This window comes from Hakea prostrata, chromosome 1 (assembly GCF_041222555.1).
Source record: "Hakea prostrata isolate BN-2017 chromosome 1, UWA_Hpros_2, whole genome shotgun sequence".
Taxonomy (NCBI): domain Eukaryota; kingdom Viridiplantae; phylum Streptophyta; class Magnoliopsida; order Proteales; family Proteaceae; genus Hakea; species Hakea prostrata.
The window spans coordinates 47,714,953-47,737,615 of record NC_142600.1 but is presented as its reverse complement, the minus strand read 5'-3'; the positions used below and the strand labels follow the sequence as shown (position 1 = coordinate 47,737,615).

At 38.0% G+C, this 22,663-nt stretch overlaps 1 protein-coding gene across 1 annotated transcript in view; it reads right to left on the bottom strand.

Annotated features, from left to right (window-relative positions):
* The window catches only part of LOC149029057 (C3HC zinc finger-like protein), a 59,403-nt gene that overhangs the window by 29,771 nt on the left and 6,969 nt on the right, over nucleotides 1-22,663 (bottom strand). Inside the window, exons 3-4 of the mRNA XM_089140313.1 lie at nucleotides 21,246-21,369; nucleotides 20,804-21,141 (exon numbers count right to left, since the gene is read on the bottom strand). Of these exons, the coding sequence (XP_088996439.1) occupies nucleotides 20,804-21,141; nucleotides 21,246-21,369 (462 nt within the window). The remainder of the gene's footprint in view (nucleotides 1-20,803; nucleotides 21,142-21,245; nucleotides 21,370-22,663) is intronic.

The following is a 22,663-nucleotide window of genomic DNA, read 5'->3' as shown; positions in this document are numbered from 1 at the left end:
AGGAACTTGTGGGCTCAATCGTAAGGTAAATTAATGGTTGATTTGATGGATTGATGGATCTGCAGGTCAGTTCTTGAAAGGGGGGGCTTAATGGGGGTTCTCGGGCTTTAAAAAACCAGAATCTAAAAGGCAACGAAAGGGAATGGGATGGCTGGATCTCCTAACCAAGTTGCAATCCTCCAGTCGCAACTGCCGAGTAGGCCAAATCTCAATTGAAGATCGATTCTAAAACCAGAACAGGAGTTAGAATTTTAAGCACCTCAGACCAAACTCCTGCACTTTAACCACCAGGAAAACCAGCACTTGCACTTTAACAACCAAGCACAAATCAGTAATCTGAACTTTAAATACCAGAAAACACTCGCACAGAGAATGAAGGCAGCAGCCAAGGTTTTCTCCATGCAGAATTCAAATTCTCAGTCTGATTCATTCTTTCCACTATTGAGGGTTAAAAAAAAAGAGGGCTTACCAGCCTGCATAGAAGTCCTATTACTATGTGGACTAACCCTAATTTTGATATTAAAAAAATAAAAATAAAAATAAAGAAGAAGAAGAGAAGAAAGAAAGAAAGAAAGGAAAAGAAAAGAAATTTAGTCCTTGAGTGGAGGCTTAAAGCTGATGTTAGTTACAAGTTAAATAAAGACTGACCTAAATGTCTAAACTTACATTAGACCAAGAAATAGAACAAAGGAACAAACTGTCCGGTGTTCACTTAAAAGATTAAAGGAATAAATATAAACTAAGCATAGAAACTACCATAATACTACCCCTAGTATACTCTTTGTAGTGCCCAATGAAACTACCATACTACTACCCCTAGTATTACTCTTTGTAGCGCCCATTGGGCATCTTGTTCTTGGATTCCTTGCAGATGTAGTTCTTTAAATCTGCATCAAGAACAACTGACAGAATATAATAAAATAAAAAGTGCAAAAAATAGGAGATAGGGACTGGAGGGGTTTGGTATCACAGACCAGGCATTTCAAGCTTGATCAGGTTTTTAAGTTCTATATTGGCTAGAATCTAACCTTCTATTTTATAAAGCTTTGTTTTGTGCCTGGATTTTCTATCGAATGTTTGTGGATTATCATCGTATTTCTGATTGCTAGCCCAGGGTTTGCATTCTTTGATGAAGAAATCAGTCCTATGGAACGACCGTATCAAGTATATCAAAGGTGCGGCATATAGATTAGCCTACTAAAACACAAATATGGATGGACAACAATCAAAGGCTACTACATCCCAGGGTCCTTTTGTTCTACAAGAAGCCTAGCTCCTAATGACAGCCCCCATTAAAGCCTTTTATAGCCTATTTTGCCTATTGCGTCAAGAGATTTCTACCTAGATTGACAAAGTCCATGTGTATTTCTTGCGTGGATTGATGAAATGCACATGCAGTTTGATGGAGGGTTTCATCCAGCGCTAGTGGATTTCTTTGCACGTACTTGATATGAATGAGCTTTTTTTTAGATACTTATTTTACTTTACTCAAGGGTCATAACCAGCCCATGTAATTTTCACTAGACTCTACCTATTAAAAGTTACCAATCTAGGCTTACTTATTCTGTTAATATCTGAAGATTAATTTCTTTTCAGTCTTTGCTTATAAATAACATTGTAACTCACGATCAGGTTTTTAAATCTCGGTTTTGACACTACTTTTGACCAGCATAAATCAAGATGGTTTTGGTTTCAACCATCATTGTCAAAGCGTCCACCTACGCAGCAAAGCGGTTTTTCAACCGCTTTGTTTTGAACCACTTAATTGATGTCCAATCTACAAAGGAACTCCAAGGCCCAAAGTGACATAGAACCTATTTTTTGCTCCAACGGCGCTGCCTCCACAACCCCGCTTGGGCGGCCTCCCTGAACCCCCGTACTCGTTGGCAACAGAATGTAAAGCATAAGCCATACTCAACATCAAGAATCAATGAATCAGTAACTGCCTAGGCGGACGCTTTGACAACCATGGTTTGATGAGATGAACTTATGTTCGTGTTCTTTTTTGAATAATTTTTCATAATTATGATTCTTGAATGCTTTTTTTTGGGGATGATGTGACTATTGAATATTTGTTTAGCTTATTATAGAAAGTAATTGTATTGAAAAGTAGTTTAAAATAATTGTATTGAAACATTTTGACCCAACCGCTTTGATCACCTTTTGCCACCTAGACACCGCTTTGTTGAGCCCCAATCACTTTGGTCGCCTTGCCGCCTTGACAACCATGGTTTCGATTGTATCTCTATGCATTAGTTTCACATGGAGAACCCTCAAAATAGTATGTGGTTTAGACCTAAATTTGATATTGTATATTTTTTATGGATATGGTATCAAATAAGGTTTGACTGGAACATGAGTCTCTAAATACAGATTAGATTCAAGCAATTTAAAATTTTCCCAAAAGCTTGTTGGAAAGCCAATAAATCCAAGATTAATAAAATCTGATTCATGTTGGGGAAGTTATGTTTCAGTCAAATCAAATTTGGTACACACTAATGCTGTCAAAATCAATCTGCATGAAGATGTTTTTAGATATCAAAACAAATAGATATTTTATCATATTAAAATGTATGAAATTTTTATATCTTACTACTATATAAAAGGAAAACCTCTAACACTTGTGGCACGTAAATTAGTTAGACCAAAATACCCCTCCTTAATAGACATGTACCTTTATCATACTATCATATCATACTACTATATAAAAGGAAAACCTCCAACACTTGTGGCACGTAAATTAGTTAGACCAAAATACCCCTCCTTAATAGACATGTACCTTTACATACAACCTAAAACTACCCACCACACTCCTTTCATACTATCATACTACTATATAAAAGAAAAACCTCCAACACTTGTGGCACGTAAATTAGTTAGACCAAAATACCCCTCCTTAATAGACATGTACCTTTACATACAACCTAAAACTACCCACCACACCCCTTAAAAACTGGACAAAAGTGACAAGCTACACAGCCCTTTTGAATAGATATGTACCTATTCACTATTTATTTTGGTTGACCAAAATACCCCCTAAATGGACATGTATCTATTCATAGAAATTGTGGTATATATTTTTGTTAACCAAAATACCCCTAAATAGACATGTACCCGTTCACAAAAGTTGTGGTATCATACTGCTATATAAAAGGAGAACTTTAACATTACCACACTATTACCATTACCATTATTAAAAGAAAAGAAAATGAAAACACACCAATTGCCAACCAGTAGGGGGCGTCCTTGCCCAACCAACCCAACACACAAATGATACCCTCAGAAATGAACCATGAGAAATATTGACCTCCGCCTCTTGACTGATAAATAATTAAAAAAAAAAGGGCTTTTAACAGAAATGGGAGCGTTGTTAGCCATTCAAATACCCCCATTAAACATTAAAGCTCCACAGACACATTCGTTAATGTTTAGTTCTAATACAAAGAGACACGTCTCTTAATTTTGCTTCTAGTGGACAAAACACATTTCTTAACATGGGAGAGTCGTGAAGGGCTACAATTCCATAAGAGACACGTCTCTTGAAATTATTCCATTCAATGGGTTCCAATTCTCCAACCAAGTTCAAATTATGCATTTCATTCCCCAAATTGAATTCTTAGGCAGAACCTCAAAAAGTAGCAGTCTGGATACCAGTTTCACCCAAATGCTGAAGAGCTTCTACGCCATTTCACTATGCTAGTAATGACGAATCCGGATCATCACCCTGTCAGGTGTAGGGGAGCACAGAGTGCTCCCTGACGGTTTTACCACCACAAAATCGGTGGGCCCTACAGGTAAAGAATATTAAAAAAAAAAATTTAAATCCCATCACCCAACCCCTGGGCCCCCCTATAATTTGTGGTGGTAAAGCCGTCAGGGAGCACAAAGTGCTCCCCCGACGGGTTGAGGATCCGGACTCAGTAATGACTTCTCTCAACTGATCAACGAACTGCTATTGTTGCTATGTTTTCCTCCAACTATGTCAGATTGTAATTACGAGCACTTGTGGCTGTTGCGAAGGTTGGGGAACATTATCTCTCTGGTTACTTTCTACAGCCTCTGTAATAGGAAAGTAGGAAACGATTTTCACTCTGGTTTTCTTCTCTTATTTCGCTTAAAACCAAAAAGCATGCGGAAAGGAGTAAAGAGAATGAAGATTTAAACCCTAATTCTCACTTCTCCTACGTTATCTTTGTGAAGGATTTACCATCTGTCTGGATTTAGGTAGCTGTTCAATATCGTTTCCGACGTATTTTTTATCCTAAAATATTTTGCCCTAACCTGAAATTCAACGAAATGGAGATGAGAGCCTGCAATTAATTACTCAATATAAATTCTTCTTTTGGCAATTGTTACATGTCATAATTTTAGTATTTATGATGATATTATCCTTGGTGGGGATTTAAAGCTATGATTCCGGATTCATCCTGTTTATGATGGCTATAAACTATTGATCATTTCCACTGTTTTTGAATTCTGAGTTTGATATTTGAGGTCGTTGTTTCAGATATATTTGCTGAGGTGTTGCTAATCGAGTCTTTGTACTTCTTATGCTATCGATTTGACATTAGGCATCTTCGCTGGAGAGTGATCAATGATACAAATCGTAAGACCAGTCCTTGTGAGACTGTAGTCGAAAGTAATTACGAGCCTTTGTCCATTCTTTGAATTTTACAAATGAATTATCACCTGCTTGAGTAAATTCATTAACGGGTTTCTTCTCAGATCCGACAGACTCCTGTTAAGTTGAAATTTTACTTTCCTCTGTGTGTGATTGTACCATTTACATGTTCACTCTAATATAATGTTTTTCCTACCTGCTAGAACTTTTTAACTTGCTTAATTCTCTCACCTTTCATTAAGACCCATTTATTGGTTCTCTCTAATTCAGTGGTTTCTCTTTTCTTCAACTTTAAATGTTTCCAACTTACCTGGATGCATTTGGATCGCCAAGGCGTTCATCTATAGATAGCATTTTCATATATGTATTTTATTTTTCTGATTTAGTAAATTATATTTCTTTGTTATTTGAAATTAAAAAATTAGACCTTTGATGATCAAGTATATTTGATTCCCACTAGGAGTGTGATAACTGCTGAATATTGGTTCTTTAGACTTTGCATTGCTGATCCAGAATATGGATCAACTGTGTGTTTGTTTTCTGGTAAAGGTGGAATAAGATTTATAGTTTTCTGAGACAAATATTGAAATTTGAAATGTAAATTTTTGATAAAAAAAATTTATTGCATCTGGATTAATTAATGAAATTGCTATATCAATCTTCACTCTTTCAGATTGATCCAATGTCTTGGAGTTTGGAAGAAGCCATTGGTTTGGCTTTCAGATTTGACATTGGGAGAAGCAGAATCCGTCCAAGATGTTAGAACTTACAAAGGAGGTGGCAAAATATAACAACTTTTTTGTTGTTGGATATTGTGGATGAGCATATCAGACTTCCACATAAAACATTAGTGAAAGGTAGTCGAGTCTTTTTTCTTTTTTTTGGCGGGGGGTGTTATAGGTTAAACCTAATTCTTTAGTTTGTTATTGATAGTGTGTTTTTTTGGCAGCTCAGCATAACATCTCAATAGAGTCCTTAACAAACTCTTTTTTTTACTCTTGTATAGCCACACATGCATTTGCACAATCAAAACAAAGCACTCACCCAAGCAACATACCCCCCGGTGCACAAACAACATACCACTCCCCTAATCAGAAATGCCCCCTTGAATAGACATGTATCCGTTTACAAACAATATAACCCTCACTTAATCAGAACAAAGCACTCCCCCAACCAACATACCCCCTCCCTAAATAGACATGTACCCGTTCACAAACAACATACCCCTCCCCTGATCAGAACAAAGCACTTCTCTAAGCAACATACCCCCGTGTCCGTCGGCAACAATATGTGAAGCATGAGCCATACTCAACATAATTGTATAATGAATTGTAAACTTTAGTACATCTCTTTACTAATTGTGTTAGTGTATTTGTGTTCTCTTTGCATATTTACATTAGTTTATATGAATTTTCCAAACTTCCAGTTTTGCCCGCATATAGCCGGACATGTGCCAATTATAAACTTTAGGTTAGGTGATGTTTTAGGTCAAAATAACACTCCCAATGTGTTTATTGGCCTCAAATTAGGTTACACGTCAAATTTTAGGTCAAAATGACTTGAAATACCCTTCGAAACAGGGGTTCGATTTTAATCGAACCCCTACCAAAAGTCGGTCGACTTTCGGCAATATGTCGCCGTGTCGCTGGGGGGCGACACGGCGACATGGGTCGACATTTCGAACTTTGGGCAGCAATAAAACATTTGCAAATCAGGCTATTTTAGATACTCCAAGTACTCCAGCACCTCTTTCCTCATATGAGCATAGTTTGTCAAAGTGGCAGGGAGACTAAAGCGATTGGGGCCCCATCTAGGCAATTAGGCGACAAAGCGGCGCCTAGGCGACAATAAGGCAACCAAAGCGGTTGGGTCCAAATTTTTCAATATAACTACTTTTCAATACAACTACTTTCTATAATAAGCTAAACAAATATTCAATAGTCACATTCATCCAAAAAAAAATTCAAGAATCATAATTATGAAAAATAATTCGAAAAAAGAACACAAACATAAGTTCATCTCATCAAACCATGATTGTCAAAGCGTTTGCCTAGGCATTTACTGATTCATTGATTCTTGATGTTGAGTATGGCTTATGCTTCACATTATGTTGCCTTGGAGCAAAAAATAGGTTCTATGTCACTTTGGGCCTTGGAGTTCCTTTGCAAATTGGTCGTCAATTAAGCGGTTAAAAAAAACAGTTGAAAAATCGCTTTGCCGCCTAGGCAGACGCTTTGACAACTATGCATATGAGGTTCAACACCTTCGTCAATTGATGTCCAAGCTTGATGTATCCTCTTCAGGACAGATTCCCAATGCAAGTGTTGCCTTTGCCATTAAATCCACTATTCATTCCCAGCATTCCATAGGTATTTTGGTTGTCACAGTGTCAAGTCCCTTTATCCCTCCTGGGATAATTGACTCGGGCAACCGACCACATGACAAGCTCATCCTATTTAATTCATACTTACTCAACTATTCCTTTTGCTCAAGACGTTCAAACAACTAATGGATCTCTATCTCTAATCTCTAGAAAGGGTTCCATTATCTATTCTCCTAAACTTACCCATTCTTCTTTTTTGCACAATCCAAAATTTTCAGCTAACTTTTCATCTATTAGTAGCCTAACCCATGATGCATTGCAAAATAACTTTATTTCCTTCTTACTGTGTTTTTAAGACTTGGAAATGGGGCGCACGATTGGCAGTGATAAATAGAAAGGGCGCTACTTATTGGATGGGTCTCAATCAGCTTTTCTACGGCATCTACATCGTCCACTCTTGCATTAGTGTCTTTATTGTAGTGTGGCATAATCGTCTAGGCTGCATTCTTTTACCAGTTTTGTTTAGATTATTACTCGACTTGGTTAAACAATGTAATATGAATGATTTTCATTACAAGAAAATTAGACATGTTTATCCAGTTTTATGATAATTGTAGTAATGTTAATTTTTCTGTTATTAATTTTAATGTGTGGAGTCCCTCTCGAGCTATGTTTACATCTGGTCATCGATGGTTTGTTACCTTTATTAATTGTTGCACTAGAACTACATAGGTTTATCTTCTTCACCAGAAGAGTGATGTGTTTTCCTATTTCCAGAATTTCCACAATATGGTTAGGACTCAGTTTGGGGCTACTAAAAAAATTCTACAAAATGATAACGGGATTAAATACTCCGGTGGGGCTCTTCCATCCTATCTAGCTGATCATAGGATTATGCATCAAACCAATTGTGTGGATACCTGATAAGCATGCATTTATCATTATTTATTTATTTTAATTTCCCATACTTAATTAAAAGAGAGCTAATTGAGTATTTTTGTGTCTTTTTCAGGAATAAGGTGATTTTGGTTATTAGAGATAATGTGGAGCAAAGTTGGCAAATATATTAGAGGATCTTAATTAAAATAAAATCATGGGATGCAATCTTGCTGCCCAAGAAATCATGAATGCTGAGATCCAACTTAATTAATGTAAGGAGAGCATGAATCTTAGCCAAATTGGAAACAGGTGGAGGTCCAAAAAACAAAATTGGTAATAAGATCTGAAAATCGTGTAAACAGACCCACCTTGAGTATTTTGGGCATATATCTCTCGTTGAACTCGGATTGAGGTGATTCAAGATGCTATGGAAAGATGAAAAAAATATCTACAACTTTCTAATTTTGAGTTTTTCCAGAATTCGAACGAATAAAGGTCGAATTGATGGGTAAAGATGACAAATTCATTGTGAGTGGGAGACATAAAAGAGAAGCCAGCCACAGATAACAAGGAGAGACAGCGAACACGGATCTTGGCTCTCATCTCTCTCTCATTGCACAAGAAGAAGACCACAACCCTCTCTCTAAATTTCATCTTTATTAGTTTTATGAGCTTTGTTATAATAAGTAGCTAGTTCCTATTCTTTGGGAAGTAAATGAACCATTGCTTGTTTCATTAAGTTGATTGTTCTATGTCTTCTAGTTGATGTTTTTAGTTGTGTTTGAGTCTGACCAAAGATGCTCTATAGCTAAGCAAACTAAGCATGCCAAGCTTCGGCGAAGGACGATAGTCTTGCGAAGATAGGGCATATCTAGGAAAGACCATCTTAATTTGTTTTTAAGCGTAGAATTATATCGGTTAGTGAAAAGCATTGGGGATTCGAAATCCCAAAGATCCTCATGTATTCATAGTTTTTGCACTGATTAATAGTTTAGTTTCTTTGTGTTTTTCTTAAGTAGGATAAAAACAATTCAAAATGGGGTTGCTAAGCACAAAAATAGACATCTTCTTAAGGTAGCACGATCTCTTATATTCACTATGCATGTGCCTCCTCGTTTCTGGGTGATACAGTTCAAACTGCCACCTATCTGATTAAGAGGATGTCTTCCCGTGTCTTGGATCAGCGCTATCCTCTTGAGGTTCTTTAAGGAACAGCCAACTTTACAGTTCCCCCTAGAGTCTTTGGGGGTGTTGCCTTTATCTACAACCAACATAGTCATGGTAAGTTAGATCCCCAAGGGATACGATGTGTATTTTTCGGTTATCCTACTACACAAAAGGGGTAGAAGTGTTAACATCTTGGCCTTTCAAGAACAAGTTCCTTTCTTTTCCCCTACTCTTCTTTAGGGGGAGAGTGTTAGTGAAGAAGCCCCGGTGTTCATTGAGATTCCTCCTGAAGGTCCTACTGTTGAGACTCCTTTAACAAATTCTCCTTTGGAAGATATAAGAGTGAAGGGTCAAGAAAAGCTAGTGGATGATGTGCGGGGGGAGACTAGACCTCTGAAGATCTACCAAAGGAAGCAGAAAAACCCCCTTCTAAGCCATACTAGTTGGAAGCACTGACTTCTAGTCCTAAAGAATCCATTCCTCCTGGTAAGTCTGTCTCTGACCTTGATTTACCTATTGCATTATGAAAGTAGCCACATACTTGCACTACACACCCTATTTCTAATCATGCCTCATATCAATTCCTATCCCAAGAATTTCAAAGCTTTATTTTCTTTTTTGTCCTACCCCTCTATTCTCGTGGCAAGAGGCACTGTCACGCTCAAAATAGAATAAAGCTATAGATGAGGAAATGTAATCCTTAGTGAAAAAACAAACGTTGGAATTGGTGTCTTTGCCTGCTAAGAAAGTAGACTGCTGGGTGCAAATGGGTGTTTGTAATAAAATAGAAAGCAGACGGAACCATTGAGAGATATAAGGCAAGATTAGTAGCCAAAGGACTCACTCAGACCTATAGCATTGACTACCAGGAGATGTTTGCCCCTATTGCCAAGATGAACACAGTTCAGGCTTTTCTCTCATATACTATGAATTAATGGTGTAATCTATATGAATTAATGGTGGAATCTTCAGCAATTGGATGTGAAGAATGCTTTCCTACATAGAGAGATTCAGGACTAGGTGTATATAGATGTGCCTCCTAGCTATTCTAGTCTCGAGAATTATGGGGAAGTGTACAAATTAAGGAGAGCTTTCGTATGGACTAAAATTAGAATCATGGAGATTAGCTTTGGAATCAAAAGGCTTTAAACTTAGTAGATCGAAGACAGAATATTTAGTTTGTAACTTTAGTCATGATCAGCCAAATGATGAGGTGGTGATACTTGACGATAAAGAGATTTCTTAGAGTGATTGTTTTAGGTACCTAGGTTCAATCATAAGTAAAAGAGGTGATTTGGAAGATGAGGTTTCCCAAAGAATTAAAATAGGGTGGATGAAGTGGAGAGGTGCGTCCGGGGTCTTATGTGATCGGCGTATTCCATTAAAGCTTAAAGGAAAATTTTATAGGACCGTTGTTCGACCAGCTATGATGTACAGGTGCGAGTATTGGGCTGTTAAAAAGAATCATATAGATAAACTCAGTGTAGCAGAAATGAGGATGCTAAGATGGATGAGTGGCAAAACTAGGATGGATAAGATAAGAAGCGATCATATTAGAGTTGGGCTGGGAGTTGCTCCCATAAGTGATAAGCTTAGAGAAAGTCGTTTAAGGTGGCACGGCCACGTTCAACGGAGACCTATAAATGCTCCTGTACGGAGAAGTGATATAATCCATATTGAAGGAACTAGAAGAGCTAGGGATAGACCTAAGATAACCTTAGGAGAAGTGGTGAGAAAGGATATGTATAGCTTAGGCCTTGTATCTAGCATGGCCTCGAACAGAACTGATTGGAGGGCAAGAATCCATGTAGCCGACCCCATTTAGTTGGGACAAGGCTTATTGTTGTTGTTGTTGTTGTTGTTGTTACGTATGGACTAAAACCCTGAGGCATGGTTTGGGAGATTTCATAAGGCTATGACCTTCAACGTATATAAGCAGAGTAATGTAGACCATACCCCATTTGTTAAGCGGGATGGTTCTCATACTATAGTATTTCTAGTGTATATGGACGATATTGTTATCACAGGAAGTAGTGAGGAAGAAATTACAACCTTGAAGACCTTAGTGTGGACTGAATTGTTATCTCTCTCTCTCTCTCTCTCTCTCTCTCTCTCTCTCTCTCTCAAAGGAAGTATACTTTGGACCAACTAGAAGATACTAGGATGTTAGGTGTAGACTTGTTGAGACCCCAGTGGAGCCTAATCAACACTTAAAGGCAAAGGAGATTCAGTTGATAAGACCATGTATCAAAAAGCTGGTAGGGAAGTTGATTCATCTGTCACACACTAGGCCAGATATTACTTATGCAATCGGCTTTGTCAGTCAATACATGCACGATCCTTACTCTTCCCATCTTGATGCAGTACATTGCATCTTGAGGTACTTTAAGGCCTCTCCAAGAAAAGGTATCTTAATTTCTTCTCATGCTTAGAGTTGAAACATACACAAATGTAGACTAGGCAAGATGTCCAGATGACAGGAGATCTACCTCTGATTATTGTGCTTACGTGGGGGGTAACATGGTGTCTTAAGAGAAGCGAGAAACGGCCAGTAGTTGCACTATCTAGTGCTGAAGCGGAATTCAGAGCTTTGGCTCAAGGCATTTGCAAGGTATTATGGTTGATAGGTCTTCTTCAGGAGCTTGGGACAGATCTAAAAGAGCTTATATAATTGCATTCAAACAACAAAACAACCATCAGTACAGCTCATAATCCAGTACAGCATGACAGGACTAAACATATAGAGATTGACAGGCATTTTATCAAAGAAAAGGTCGAGTCTGGTCTGATTCAGATCGCCTTTGTCACATCTGAAAATCAGCGTGCTGATATGTTTATGAAGAGTTTTGAGTCAAGATGTTCACTGGCATCATTAGCAAGATGGGCATGATAGACATCTATACACCAACTTGAGGGGAAGTGCTGTAAGTCAAGAGTTTAAGTAAGAAGGGTAGTTTTGTCGGTTAGGATGCTTTCATTATTTTAGTCCCACATCAGGTATATTTTTATTCTTTCTTGCATACTATTATTATAAATAAAGGCCTGCTATGTCACATTGGCACAAGTCCAACATTCAAATTACATAAGGGGTTGACATTGCTTCCAATTGTCAAAAATCCAATTTAACTATGGGGTTGACATTTTTTCCAGCTAGAATTTGATTCTTTAAAGGGAAATTTCCCAAATCTACTAATTTTGAAAAAGATTTACCTAATAAGATGTTTTTTAAAAAGGTTTACTCAAATGGATTTTTATTTTTGAAAGAAATTATCAAACCCCTAATTTAGTGCTAACTCCTAATTTAGTGCTAAGTTTTCCCACCCAAACAATATTTTACTTTAACCTACCCAAATTACCCCTATACAAAATCAAGCATCAAATGGTTTTTAGCAACTTACTCCTGAAAGTTAGTTACTAGGATTCACAATTTTTTTTTAAATATAAACAACAACAACAACAATAAGTCTTGTCCCAACTAAATGGGGTCGACTACATGGATTCTTACCTTCTAATCAGTTCTATTTGAGGCCATGCTAGATACAAGGCTTAAACTATGCATATCCTTTCCCACCACTTCTCTTAAGATTATCTTAGGTCTACCCCTAACTCTTCTAGTCCCTTTAATCTGGATTATATCACTTCTCCGTACAGGGGCATTTATAGTTCTCCGTTGAACGCGGTCGTGCCACCTCAAACAACTTTCTCAAACCTTATCACTTATGGGAGCAACTTCCAAACCAACTCTAATATGATCATTCCTTATCTTATCCTTCCTAGCTTTGCCACTCATCCATCTTAGCATCCTCATTTCTACTACACTGAGTTTATCTATATGATTCTTTTTAATAGCCCAACACTCTACACCGTACATCATAGTTGGTCGAACAACAGTCCTATAAAATTTTCCTTTAAGCTTTAATGGAATACACTGATCACACAAGACCCCAGACGCACCTCTCAACTTCATCCACCCTATTTTAATTATTTGGGAAACATCATCCTCTATATCACCTCTTTTGTTTATAATTGAACCTAAGTACTTAAAAAAATCACTCTGAGGAATCTCCTTATCATCAAGTTTCACCACCTCATCATCTGCCAGATTATGACTAAAGTTACAAACTAGATATTCTGTCTTCGTTCTACTTAATGCATAGCCTCTTGATTCCAAAGTTTCTCTCCATGATTTTAACTCAGTATTAATCCCCACTTGAGTCTCATCTATCAACACAATAGCATCAGCAGAAAGCATACACCAAGGGACCTTGTCTTGAATGTCTTTGGTTAATTCATCCATTACAAGTGCAAATAAATATGGACTTAAAGTTGATCCTTGATGTAGCCCAACTGTAATTGGGAATTCATTACTTTGTCCCCCCTATTCTTACACTTGTCGTTGAACCATCATACATATCCTTAACTATGTCTACATATTTACTTGCAATACTTCTTTTCTCTAGTACTTGCCAAATTAACACTCTAGGAACTCTATCATAAGCTTTTTCTAGGTCAATAAAATATACTCTTAAAAATTCATTTTTTTCTCACGGCTTCTTTTTTTTGGGTAATTCTCACGAATTTTGTAAAACAAACTTCTAAAAAATATTAATTGTGAATACTATAATTAACTTTTAGGAATTGAATTAGAAAAAAGAAAGTTCTCTCAAAAGGTAAAAATAATCACTAAATTTTTATTTATAAAAAAAAAATTATTAAGAAGGTAATTTGGGTTGTTCAGAGTGAAGTATTGGTTGGCGGGAAAAATTAGCACAAAATTACAAATTTGGTAATTCTTTTCAAAAATAAAATCTATTTAAGTAATACTTTTTAAAAGCATCTTATTAGATAAAAAAATTTCAAAATCAATAGATCTAGGAGATTTTCCCTTTTTTTAACGATAGTATGAAATTTTGGGAGATTTCGGTACTAAAAGAAACGAAACCACAGCCAACATTGAGCCTGCAAAGTTTCACTAAAGTTTCACCAAAAATTTTGTAATTTCGAAAATTTTGTCAATATCTCAAATATTTCACCAAAATTTTGAAAATTACTAGGGGTTGTACTGTACAAGGCTTATGGCTATGGATATGAATATGGCGAAGCATATAATGGTTCATTTACTGATTTCAATAGCATGTCTACATATGGATATGGAGATGGAAGGTGCATCATTCGTGAACTCCGTCTTTGGATATCCATCAAGACTAGCACAGCCAATAATGCAAATTTCATAACCGGGTTACGGTCTATGGCCGTACTACACATTCTCTAGGGTAGAATATCTACTTAATCTTGATGATGCTACCTATAGAAGGGCAACAAAGGACAACATGGATAACTTTATCCCTACCACGTTACGGCCTGCAACTTGCTTATGTCAAAATTTAGAGTACTCCATGGCCCAGGGGATGGATCCAGCAGACACATCCTTGTATATTAAACTCTACTCGTATTTGTTGTTGCATTTTAATGAAAATCTTAGTGTTCTTTTATATAATATCCATATCTACATTCGTGAAAATGCATATTCCAGACTTCGAGTTTCGATCACATACAGGGCATATGCCAATTAAGAACACCACTATGGATTAGGTTTTAGGCAAAAACAACACTTTCATTGTGTTTATTAGCCTCAAACTAGGCTAGACACCAAAAACCAACCCAAAACCCCACCGAAATCTATCATTGAAATTTGAAAGAAAAAAAAATACAAAATTCCAACATTTCGGCCATCATGCCCAAGGGCGAGATGGCTAGATGAACCGAAATTTTGAACTATGCTTTCAACTTTATTTATTTGACTCACGAGAGTGCTTGCTTATTATAAATTACATCTTAAGTAAATGATATACAAATAAATAAATAAATAATTACTATATTACTCATAAATAAGGGTCCAAACAATCAAAACTAGATAAAGACAAGGGAATTTTAAAACTCCGCATACGTTTCATCTCAATTTCCTGGAAAGCAAGATATTTCTGAAATTTCAACCCAACCCAGCTGAAAGTTGTACATGCTTACGGTTGGAGAATGAACTTGAATAAGAAAGAAAAAAAAAAACTCAAAAAGGAAAAGTGATAACTCCACAATTGGAACTTCTCCCTTCCTGCATGAAGCTCCCCTCCCGCAAGGTAATATTTTGCCTTTTTTCTCTTGGTCTTGTTTCTTGCATGAAACAAGCCCCCCCCCCCCGACACAGTTTGGTTGTCTAAAAACAGCTTCAGGTGTTGGGATTCTCCCTACACCAACACCATTAGGAGTTTGGTTGTCTAAAAACAGCTTCAGGTGTCGGGATTTCTCCCTACACCAGCAGCTAAAATCGTGGATTTAGGTTTAGGGTTATTTTAATTTTTAATTATCCTATTTTAACAGTTTTATCCGAGTGTTAATTGGAGTTGTAATCAAGTTTAAAAGTTCATCTCATCTTGATGTCTTGACCATATAAATAAATTTTGGCGAAATGTTCCGGTGGGCTTTCAGTGGTTTCATTGTCTGACTTTTTGTGTACAATCTAATTTGAGGCCAATAAAAACAATGGCACTTTTTTTTTTTCTTTTTTTACTAAAACCTAACACAAAGTGGTCTTCTTGATTTGCACAAGCCCCACTTACGCAGACGAAACTAAATCATGTATTTTCACAACAGTAATCATGAATATACAAGAGAACATGTAAACTTTCATTAGCAAGCTATGTACGGTGACATATATGCTCCAGCTTGAAGTGTAGTGTCAATCATATACGTATAGGTATATAACAGTACCATGGGGATACACTTGGTTATGTACATTTTCCTCTTTACCCCTATTGCTTGGGCACTAAGTCACCAACCTAGGCATGTTAGCATTTCTTTATTTCAGTTATTTACTTCCCATTTGGTGTAACCAATTTAGCGAAGTTAAACTGAAGATATTACATGATATAAATATATGCTACGTGAGAGAAGGACTTTATGCATTCTACACAACCCTCTCCATACTAGATGTAAAACCTAAACTGAAAAATAATCAAATAGGAGCTAGTTCTTCCAAGATCTTGATCAAAACCAGCTTATGGGACAAAATAGGTTAGGTTAGCAAAGGCTATTATGATTAAAGTTGAAATGAGATGGATCTACAACTATTGATGGTGATGGCTAATATATAATAACTTGGATATCTTAAATGGGATTGTTATTTGTTAGGTTAAGCTTCAAAGACATTAAGCGAAGTTTCAAGGCAAAAGGGAGATTTCTTGGAAATGAGATGAAACAGAAATTATTTCTAAGTGATTCAGTTGGGAAACTCTAGTGTAGTATGAGATGGAACTTGGAGGAAATGTCGGAAATGATGTAGGACTGAAGGAGTTCAACAGATCTCTTGATCTATAGGTTTTCTATGACTGAAGAGCAGCCCTACATGACTACTTTGAATGGTATGACTTATCTAAGGACTGGAAGATGTGGCTAGCCAAGACTAAATTAGTTGGCGCTGCCAAAGATTGGTGGAGCATTTTGGAGAGGGGCCTATACTACAAAGGCACCACAGGAAACCAGATTTGCAGAGAACTTACAAAGAGGTACTAATGTAGATACCGAATTTGATTGATCAAAACAGTACCCAAATAGGACCTTTTCATAGGGAGTCAATTGCAAATTTGATGGACTTAAGGTGAAACAAAGTTTAGATGGGAAAGAGGGCTAAAACTAGAATGGTATTATAACAGGTTGAATAGATCTTCAAATAGGGGCAGAACTATAATGAAGAAAGTGACAATAACAATGTAACATGTAACACCCGGGCTTTACACCGCAAGGTGGATCGATTGGACAAACACCAACCTACCTTGATCAAACACAAGGGTTCTCCACAGAGGAGGAATGCTAGCAAGCAATTTGATTTCAATTCATAATTTGTCTTTTAACCTCTTACATAAGTCTCTTTATATAGCATTCTAAATAGACATAAACATTAATGGTAACATTCAACCACTAGCTAACACAACCTACTACAAACATTAATGGAAACATCCAACTACTACCCAAGACCACTAGTCAAAACAATAATGGAAACATCCAACTACTACCCAACACCACTAGTCAAAACAACAATAGAAATATCCACCTACTATACCCCACCACTAACCAACACCACCTACTAGCTCCTTTTGTTGACTTTTCAAAGCTAGACTTGGGCTTAGTTCAAAATAGTGGGCTGATATTCTCCCACTAAAGTAATCCAAGCCCATGAAACCATGGGCTCATTTTATCCCACTACAATAGTCTTAGCCCATGTAAGCCATGGGCTGTTTTGGATCATATCCTTAGACTTTGATGGGCTTGACCATTGGGCTTTTCTCTTCCTTGTATATGCTGCCAATTCTGCATCAGGTACCTTCACAGAACACTACAAGGCCAGGTTGCAAGAAAAATTCCATACACTCAAGAGAGGTACAATGTCTATCGCTAACTACATTCAGCAGTTCGATTCCATAGCTTCCAGAATATGCACAAGAGAAAGCAAGCTCCAAACCATGACTCAAATCAAAATTGGTCTGAAATTTGACATCCAGTTAGCCTAGGGAGTCACAGACATGGTAGATCTAAGAGACCTATTCGATAAGGCCCTCCGTGTAGAGTCCCTTTTAGCAAAAAGAAGCAAGGGCAGTCAAGATTATAAAAGAGACCCACCCACCACCAAACCCTACCGTCCCGCTACAGATGTAACACCTAAGGTAACAAATCCTATCAGAACAAAAAATGTGGGCCCGTGTTCAACTACAACCCTAGTGAGTGTTTTTACTGTCATGAAAGAGGTCACTTCGCCAAGGAGTGTCCTCAGAGTAGAGGACTTGCAGTCCTAGAGGTACCCCAGTCAGATCCAACTTCTGAAGAGACCCACAGGGCCACAAGCGTCCCCCACTAGAGTTCTAGAGTTTGAGGAGGAAGAGTACAATGTAGATAAGATAGATCCATGCACAGGCCATCATGGACAGTGGTAGTAGCATAAATGCAATCTCAGAGAGTTTCATACAAAGGGGAGGACTCAAACCAGAGAAGCATCCCAAACCCATAAGATTGCTTTACTAAACGATTCCAAGTTGAAAGTGGTTATCAGGTGCCTCACCCCATCGCCCTACACTCCTACTCTGATGAGATTTGGTGTGACATAATCCCCATGAAGATGATTGGCATCATATCAGGAAGGCCTTGGCTATACGACAAAAACATAATTATCCCTTGCCAAGAGAACACATGCATCTCAAGCATAAAGGACAGAAGATCATACTCCTACCACTGAACATTGCTGAAGATGCCAAGAAGAGGCAGGCTAGGCGCACCAGGTCCTCATCAAAGTCCTAGTCAGATCCAACAGTCATGATGAACCAGTACAATAGAGTTCCCACGTGGCCCACTGTGAAGACAGTCCAACAGCACCCAGAGTTCCAGTAGAGATCAACCATTCATCAGGGATGAATGCCATCAAGAGGGGGGAGAACTGAAGTAAACACAAATTCTCTCCTTGGCCAAAACCATAAGTGGGGGCCACAAGATCATCTAAGAAGCCTCCCTAGGCTGGCCAAAACCTCTAGGAGGGGTATTTTGGGCAATTTAAACCCTATTTAATTGCTAGAATTAATTCCAGAATTCAGTTGTCCTTTCAAAGTCCAGTTTGGTTACCTAACCTGAGTTAGTAATTGAGTCCTCAATTCTTTTAAATTCTAACATATTCAATTAGAGGTTTACTTAAGATTTATTTCAGCATGTGTCCATTAGGATCCATTAGATCTTTTAATTTATTTCAATGGTTATGACTAATGTGGTGGGATCCTAATATATAAAGAAATCCCTCCAAGTGTTAAGGTCTTTTGGTAGGATATAAATAAGAGCCTACTCTTTCATTGAAAATGAAGTCTGGATGAAAAAATTTATTGATGTTTGCAGCTAAAGGTGCTGCAAGGTCCTATCTGGATAGGACCTTGCGGTTGTTTAAGATCTTTGAATTCTACCTCTTCTTCCTGCGATCCAGAAAGTAATCCAGTGCACTACAGCAGCTCCAAGTAAGTACACACACCTCCACCCTCTTCCCCTGCATCTTACGTCCATCGCAGCCTTTCCACTTCACTCCCCTCCCATCGTAAGGCCTTGGAATCCCCTCCCCCACCATCGCAGCCCACCTCTTTCCCTTCCCCTGCAATTACAGCAGCCCCCTACCCCTTCTCCATCTACCCTAGACGGCACCCCCACAAGCACTCCCCTGCCCCTCCCCTGTTCTGTGCACCTCTTTAGTTCCCTCCCCCTTGCCGCCGCATCACAGCAGCAGCATTCCCCACCCACTGCAACTCCCTTAGCCCCTGCCCCTAACCCCCTGCAACCCTTCCCAACCCATCCCTCACCCTCCCCAGCCCTTGGGATAGCCCCCAAATGCACCCCTCCTGACCTGCAGCATCCCCCCCTAGCGGGGGGGTGGGGGGAAGGAAAGAAAGAAAGGTTGTCCAAGATCTTCAATCCCATCCCATCCCACAAACTGAATTATTTTCCCTCCAAAGTTTTATCTGTTAGGAATTGCTTATTTGTCGAAGAACCAACCCATCCCATAGTGATCCAAATTATCCCATTCTTCTTCCCCATCAATTCTAGGGTAATTTTGGATATCTCAAAACCATCCTATAAAGATTTGGGTAGAATCCTAATCATCCCAAACCCAACCCATGCAAAATTAGTTAAATCCTATCTTCCCTCTGGAGCTCCACAACATTCCAAAACCTTCCCAAATCTCCTACCATTATTTGCTGGAAGATTTTGGATGAATCCTAAATTCTAGGGAAATCCTCTCAAAAACCTAACCCTAGAATTGGGTTCACATCAGTACCCTACCAAGGGCTGAGGCTAACTGAGAACAGAGAAAAGTCATTGATTTTGGGTAGCAAAGATGAGAAATTTCATACAGTGTTCAGTAGTCTTCATTCTTCCCACCACAGGGTATAAATGGGCTAAAAACCCTTAAAACCCACAATAGAAATAAGAAAGGAAACTCCTAAAGAAAATAAAACCTTAAAACCTATTATACCTAGGATTCCTTAAAAACTTATTGACTTGAACACCTAAAACTATATAAAACATAAGAAAAGGCTATTCTGCTCTTAGCCTCTTATAACTTAAGTTGCACAGAATTCACATAATTTAGCCAACTAATTAATTCATGCTTAAGCTAGGTCATCCCATAACAGTCCCATTAAGAGAGGCTCAAAGGCCCATGACCTGTAACACAACCCTAGGCTTATTTTAAAGAGAGAAAAAGTTGCCCAAATCGGTTCTGATCCTGCATCAATTCTCTTCTCCTCTCCTGTTCTTCTTCTCATTGTTCAGCTGATTCTCTGGTTTGCTTGTTGTCACAAAACTTTAGAAAAGAAGCACAAATGGAATAAATATGGTTGTCTAAGCTTTTGTGTAGCATACAATGCTCAAGCTTCACAAAGTGATTGGACTAAATTGGCTGTCTTAATAGAATGCCAAGTGTATGCTGACCATGAAGTCATGAACTATTGTCCATACAATATCATTGGTTCTAGCAGGTGAATAACATGAAGCAGCTGTTAAAATTGTGTGGCAGGTTGAAAGAATATGTTTAAGAAACCAGTAAAATCAAACCCTAAGTAAACAAAAGTGACAACATATTGTTGCAGAAATATCATATGTACATCTTATCCATAAGACTATAACAACCTAAACAATCATATGTTGCCTAATGTGTCATCAAGACATTTAAAAGAACACTATACATGAAGCCACAAATCACAACAATAGCTTGTGCTGGCATACAAGTGTCAAACCTGAAAATACAATCCGGCAGATAAAGTCTCACTGTTGTCTAGGAACTCAATGTGAGAATTGTGAAAAGCTCCAAAACTATAATCTGCCACTGAAGAGTGCTCCAGAAAGCGATCTATCTGAGGAATTTTCATGTAATCAATGGTTGATGGCAAAATTACAGGAAGAGCTGAAAGTCTCAAGAGTGCAGAAGAACGCTCTTGGTATGCATCAACCAGAGCTGGAAGAGGCATCGGGGGAAACTGTGCTAGGGTTTCATCGCAGGCATTGTCAACCCATGGGCAAAGTTGCTTGTGTCCACTATCCAGCTTCAAGCTGAAAACTGCTGCTGCCTTCTCAACTGAGAGGTTGAACGATAAAGTTTCAAGTTAATTTCAACACAAAGAATATTCTAAAAAATTTAATGGCTTTGTATCAGACTGACTACCATAGCATCATGAATACCTTGTTGCTGTGACCATGAAGAGGGAGTAGAAAATAGAAGACGTGCTCCACATGACTCACAAGCTATGATGTCCATCTCTACATTAATCCAACCTCTCCTAGCGCAGTTGACAGCACTTACTACCTGCATAAAATATGATTATCAGTAACATAATAAGTTTGCTTCAAGAAGACACTGAAATAAGGAAATATTTTCTACCACTTCCCATCAAGGCATGGATTATAAACACATAGATAGCACATTACTCAAAAAATCATGTAAGTTTATGCTGTCAACATTTCCCATGCATAAATTGTGGAAGTTTCCTGGTAGAATTCTGACCATCTAGTGCAGATATGAGAAGGGTCTGGTATGCAGGACTTCACTCAAAGAGAAGTAAGAGAAAAAGAAAAGGAGAAAGGAAAACTCTATCACAAAACTCATGTTAGAAAGAACTAAAACTTCAATATTCAAATTCCGTAAGACAGAGTTCCTCATAGGCTGACAAGAATAGGCTTATGCCTTGCCCCAAAAAGTAGAAGCTTCTCTAAAATAAAAACTAGCTGAAATAGGGAACTACCATACTAGGCTATAATACATTAAGTAACTATAATACTTTTAAGTAAACTAATACTAGTGCTATTACTAATTTAGCTGGAGGAATGATCCTGTTGCTTTCTTGAGCTTATTGTTGGGGAGGTCCTTAGCAGGAAGAAACTTCATTGCTTTTTTGACATGTTTAAAACAGTAGGTATTTGCATATCCACAATGTTGGACACTCTTATCGAACAGTCATAGTCACCCAAGATGAATAAGATAGATCTTCAAACAGAGAATGACACACTCCGTGTATCCTTGAATCCCCCAATAGAATAGGTGATCAAACATTTATCAATAACCTTGTGGTTAGTGTTGTTCACATAAGAAACTTAGTAGGGTTTGGAAGTGGCTCTGCCAGCAATCCCAACTCACAAACAGCTTCTTCAAAGTCAAATTTAGTGCAACTACCACTATCAATTACTAGACTGTATAATTGATCCTTGAACTTCACAAGGGTTCAGAAAATGCTGCTACAGCACCGATAGGTAGTCATCATTATCATTATTGGCTGCTCTACGTGTAGATCAACTCTCTTAAATCAAATCGATGATGCTCATTTGGAACATAAGGAATACAAGTATCATTATCAACATAAGTTTCCAAACAGGATGGACACTAAGCACTGATAGGTCCACAGTCCTCACAAGTAAAACACTTAATGGCAGCCACAGACACCACAAAAGGTGAAGATCGGTCTGAACTGTGCTGAGGTGGGGAATATGGTCTACTAGGCCTTGTGGATGACATGGAAAAATCATGCCAAGGTGGAGAAGATGGTTGATTAGGTCTTGAAGATGCCATAGACTCCATTATCAGGTGTCAGCTAGGCATTTTATGG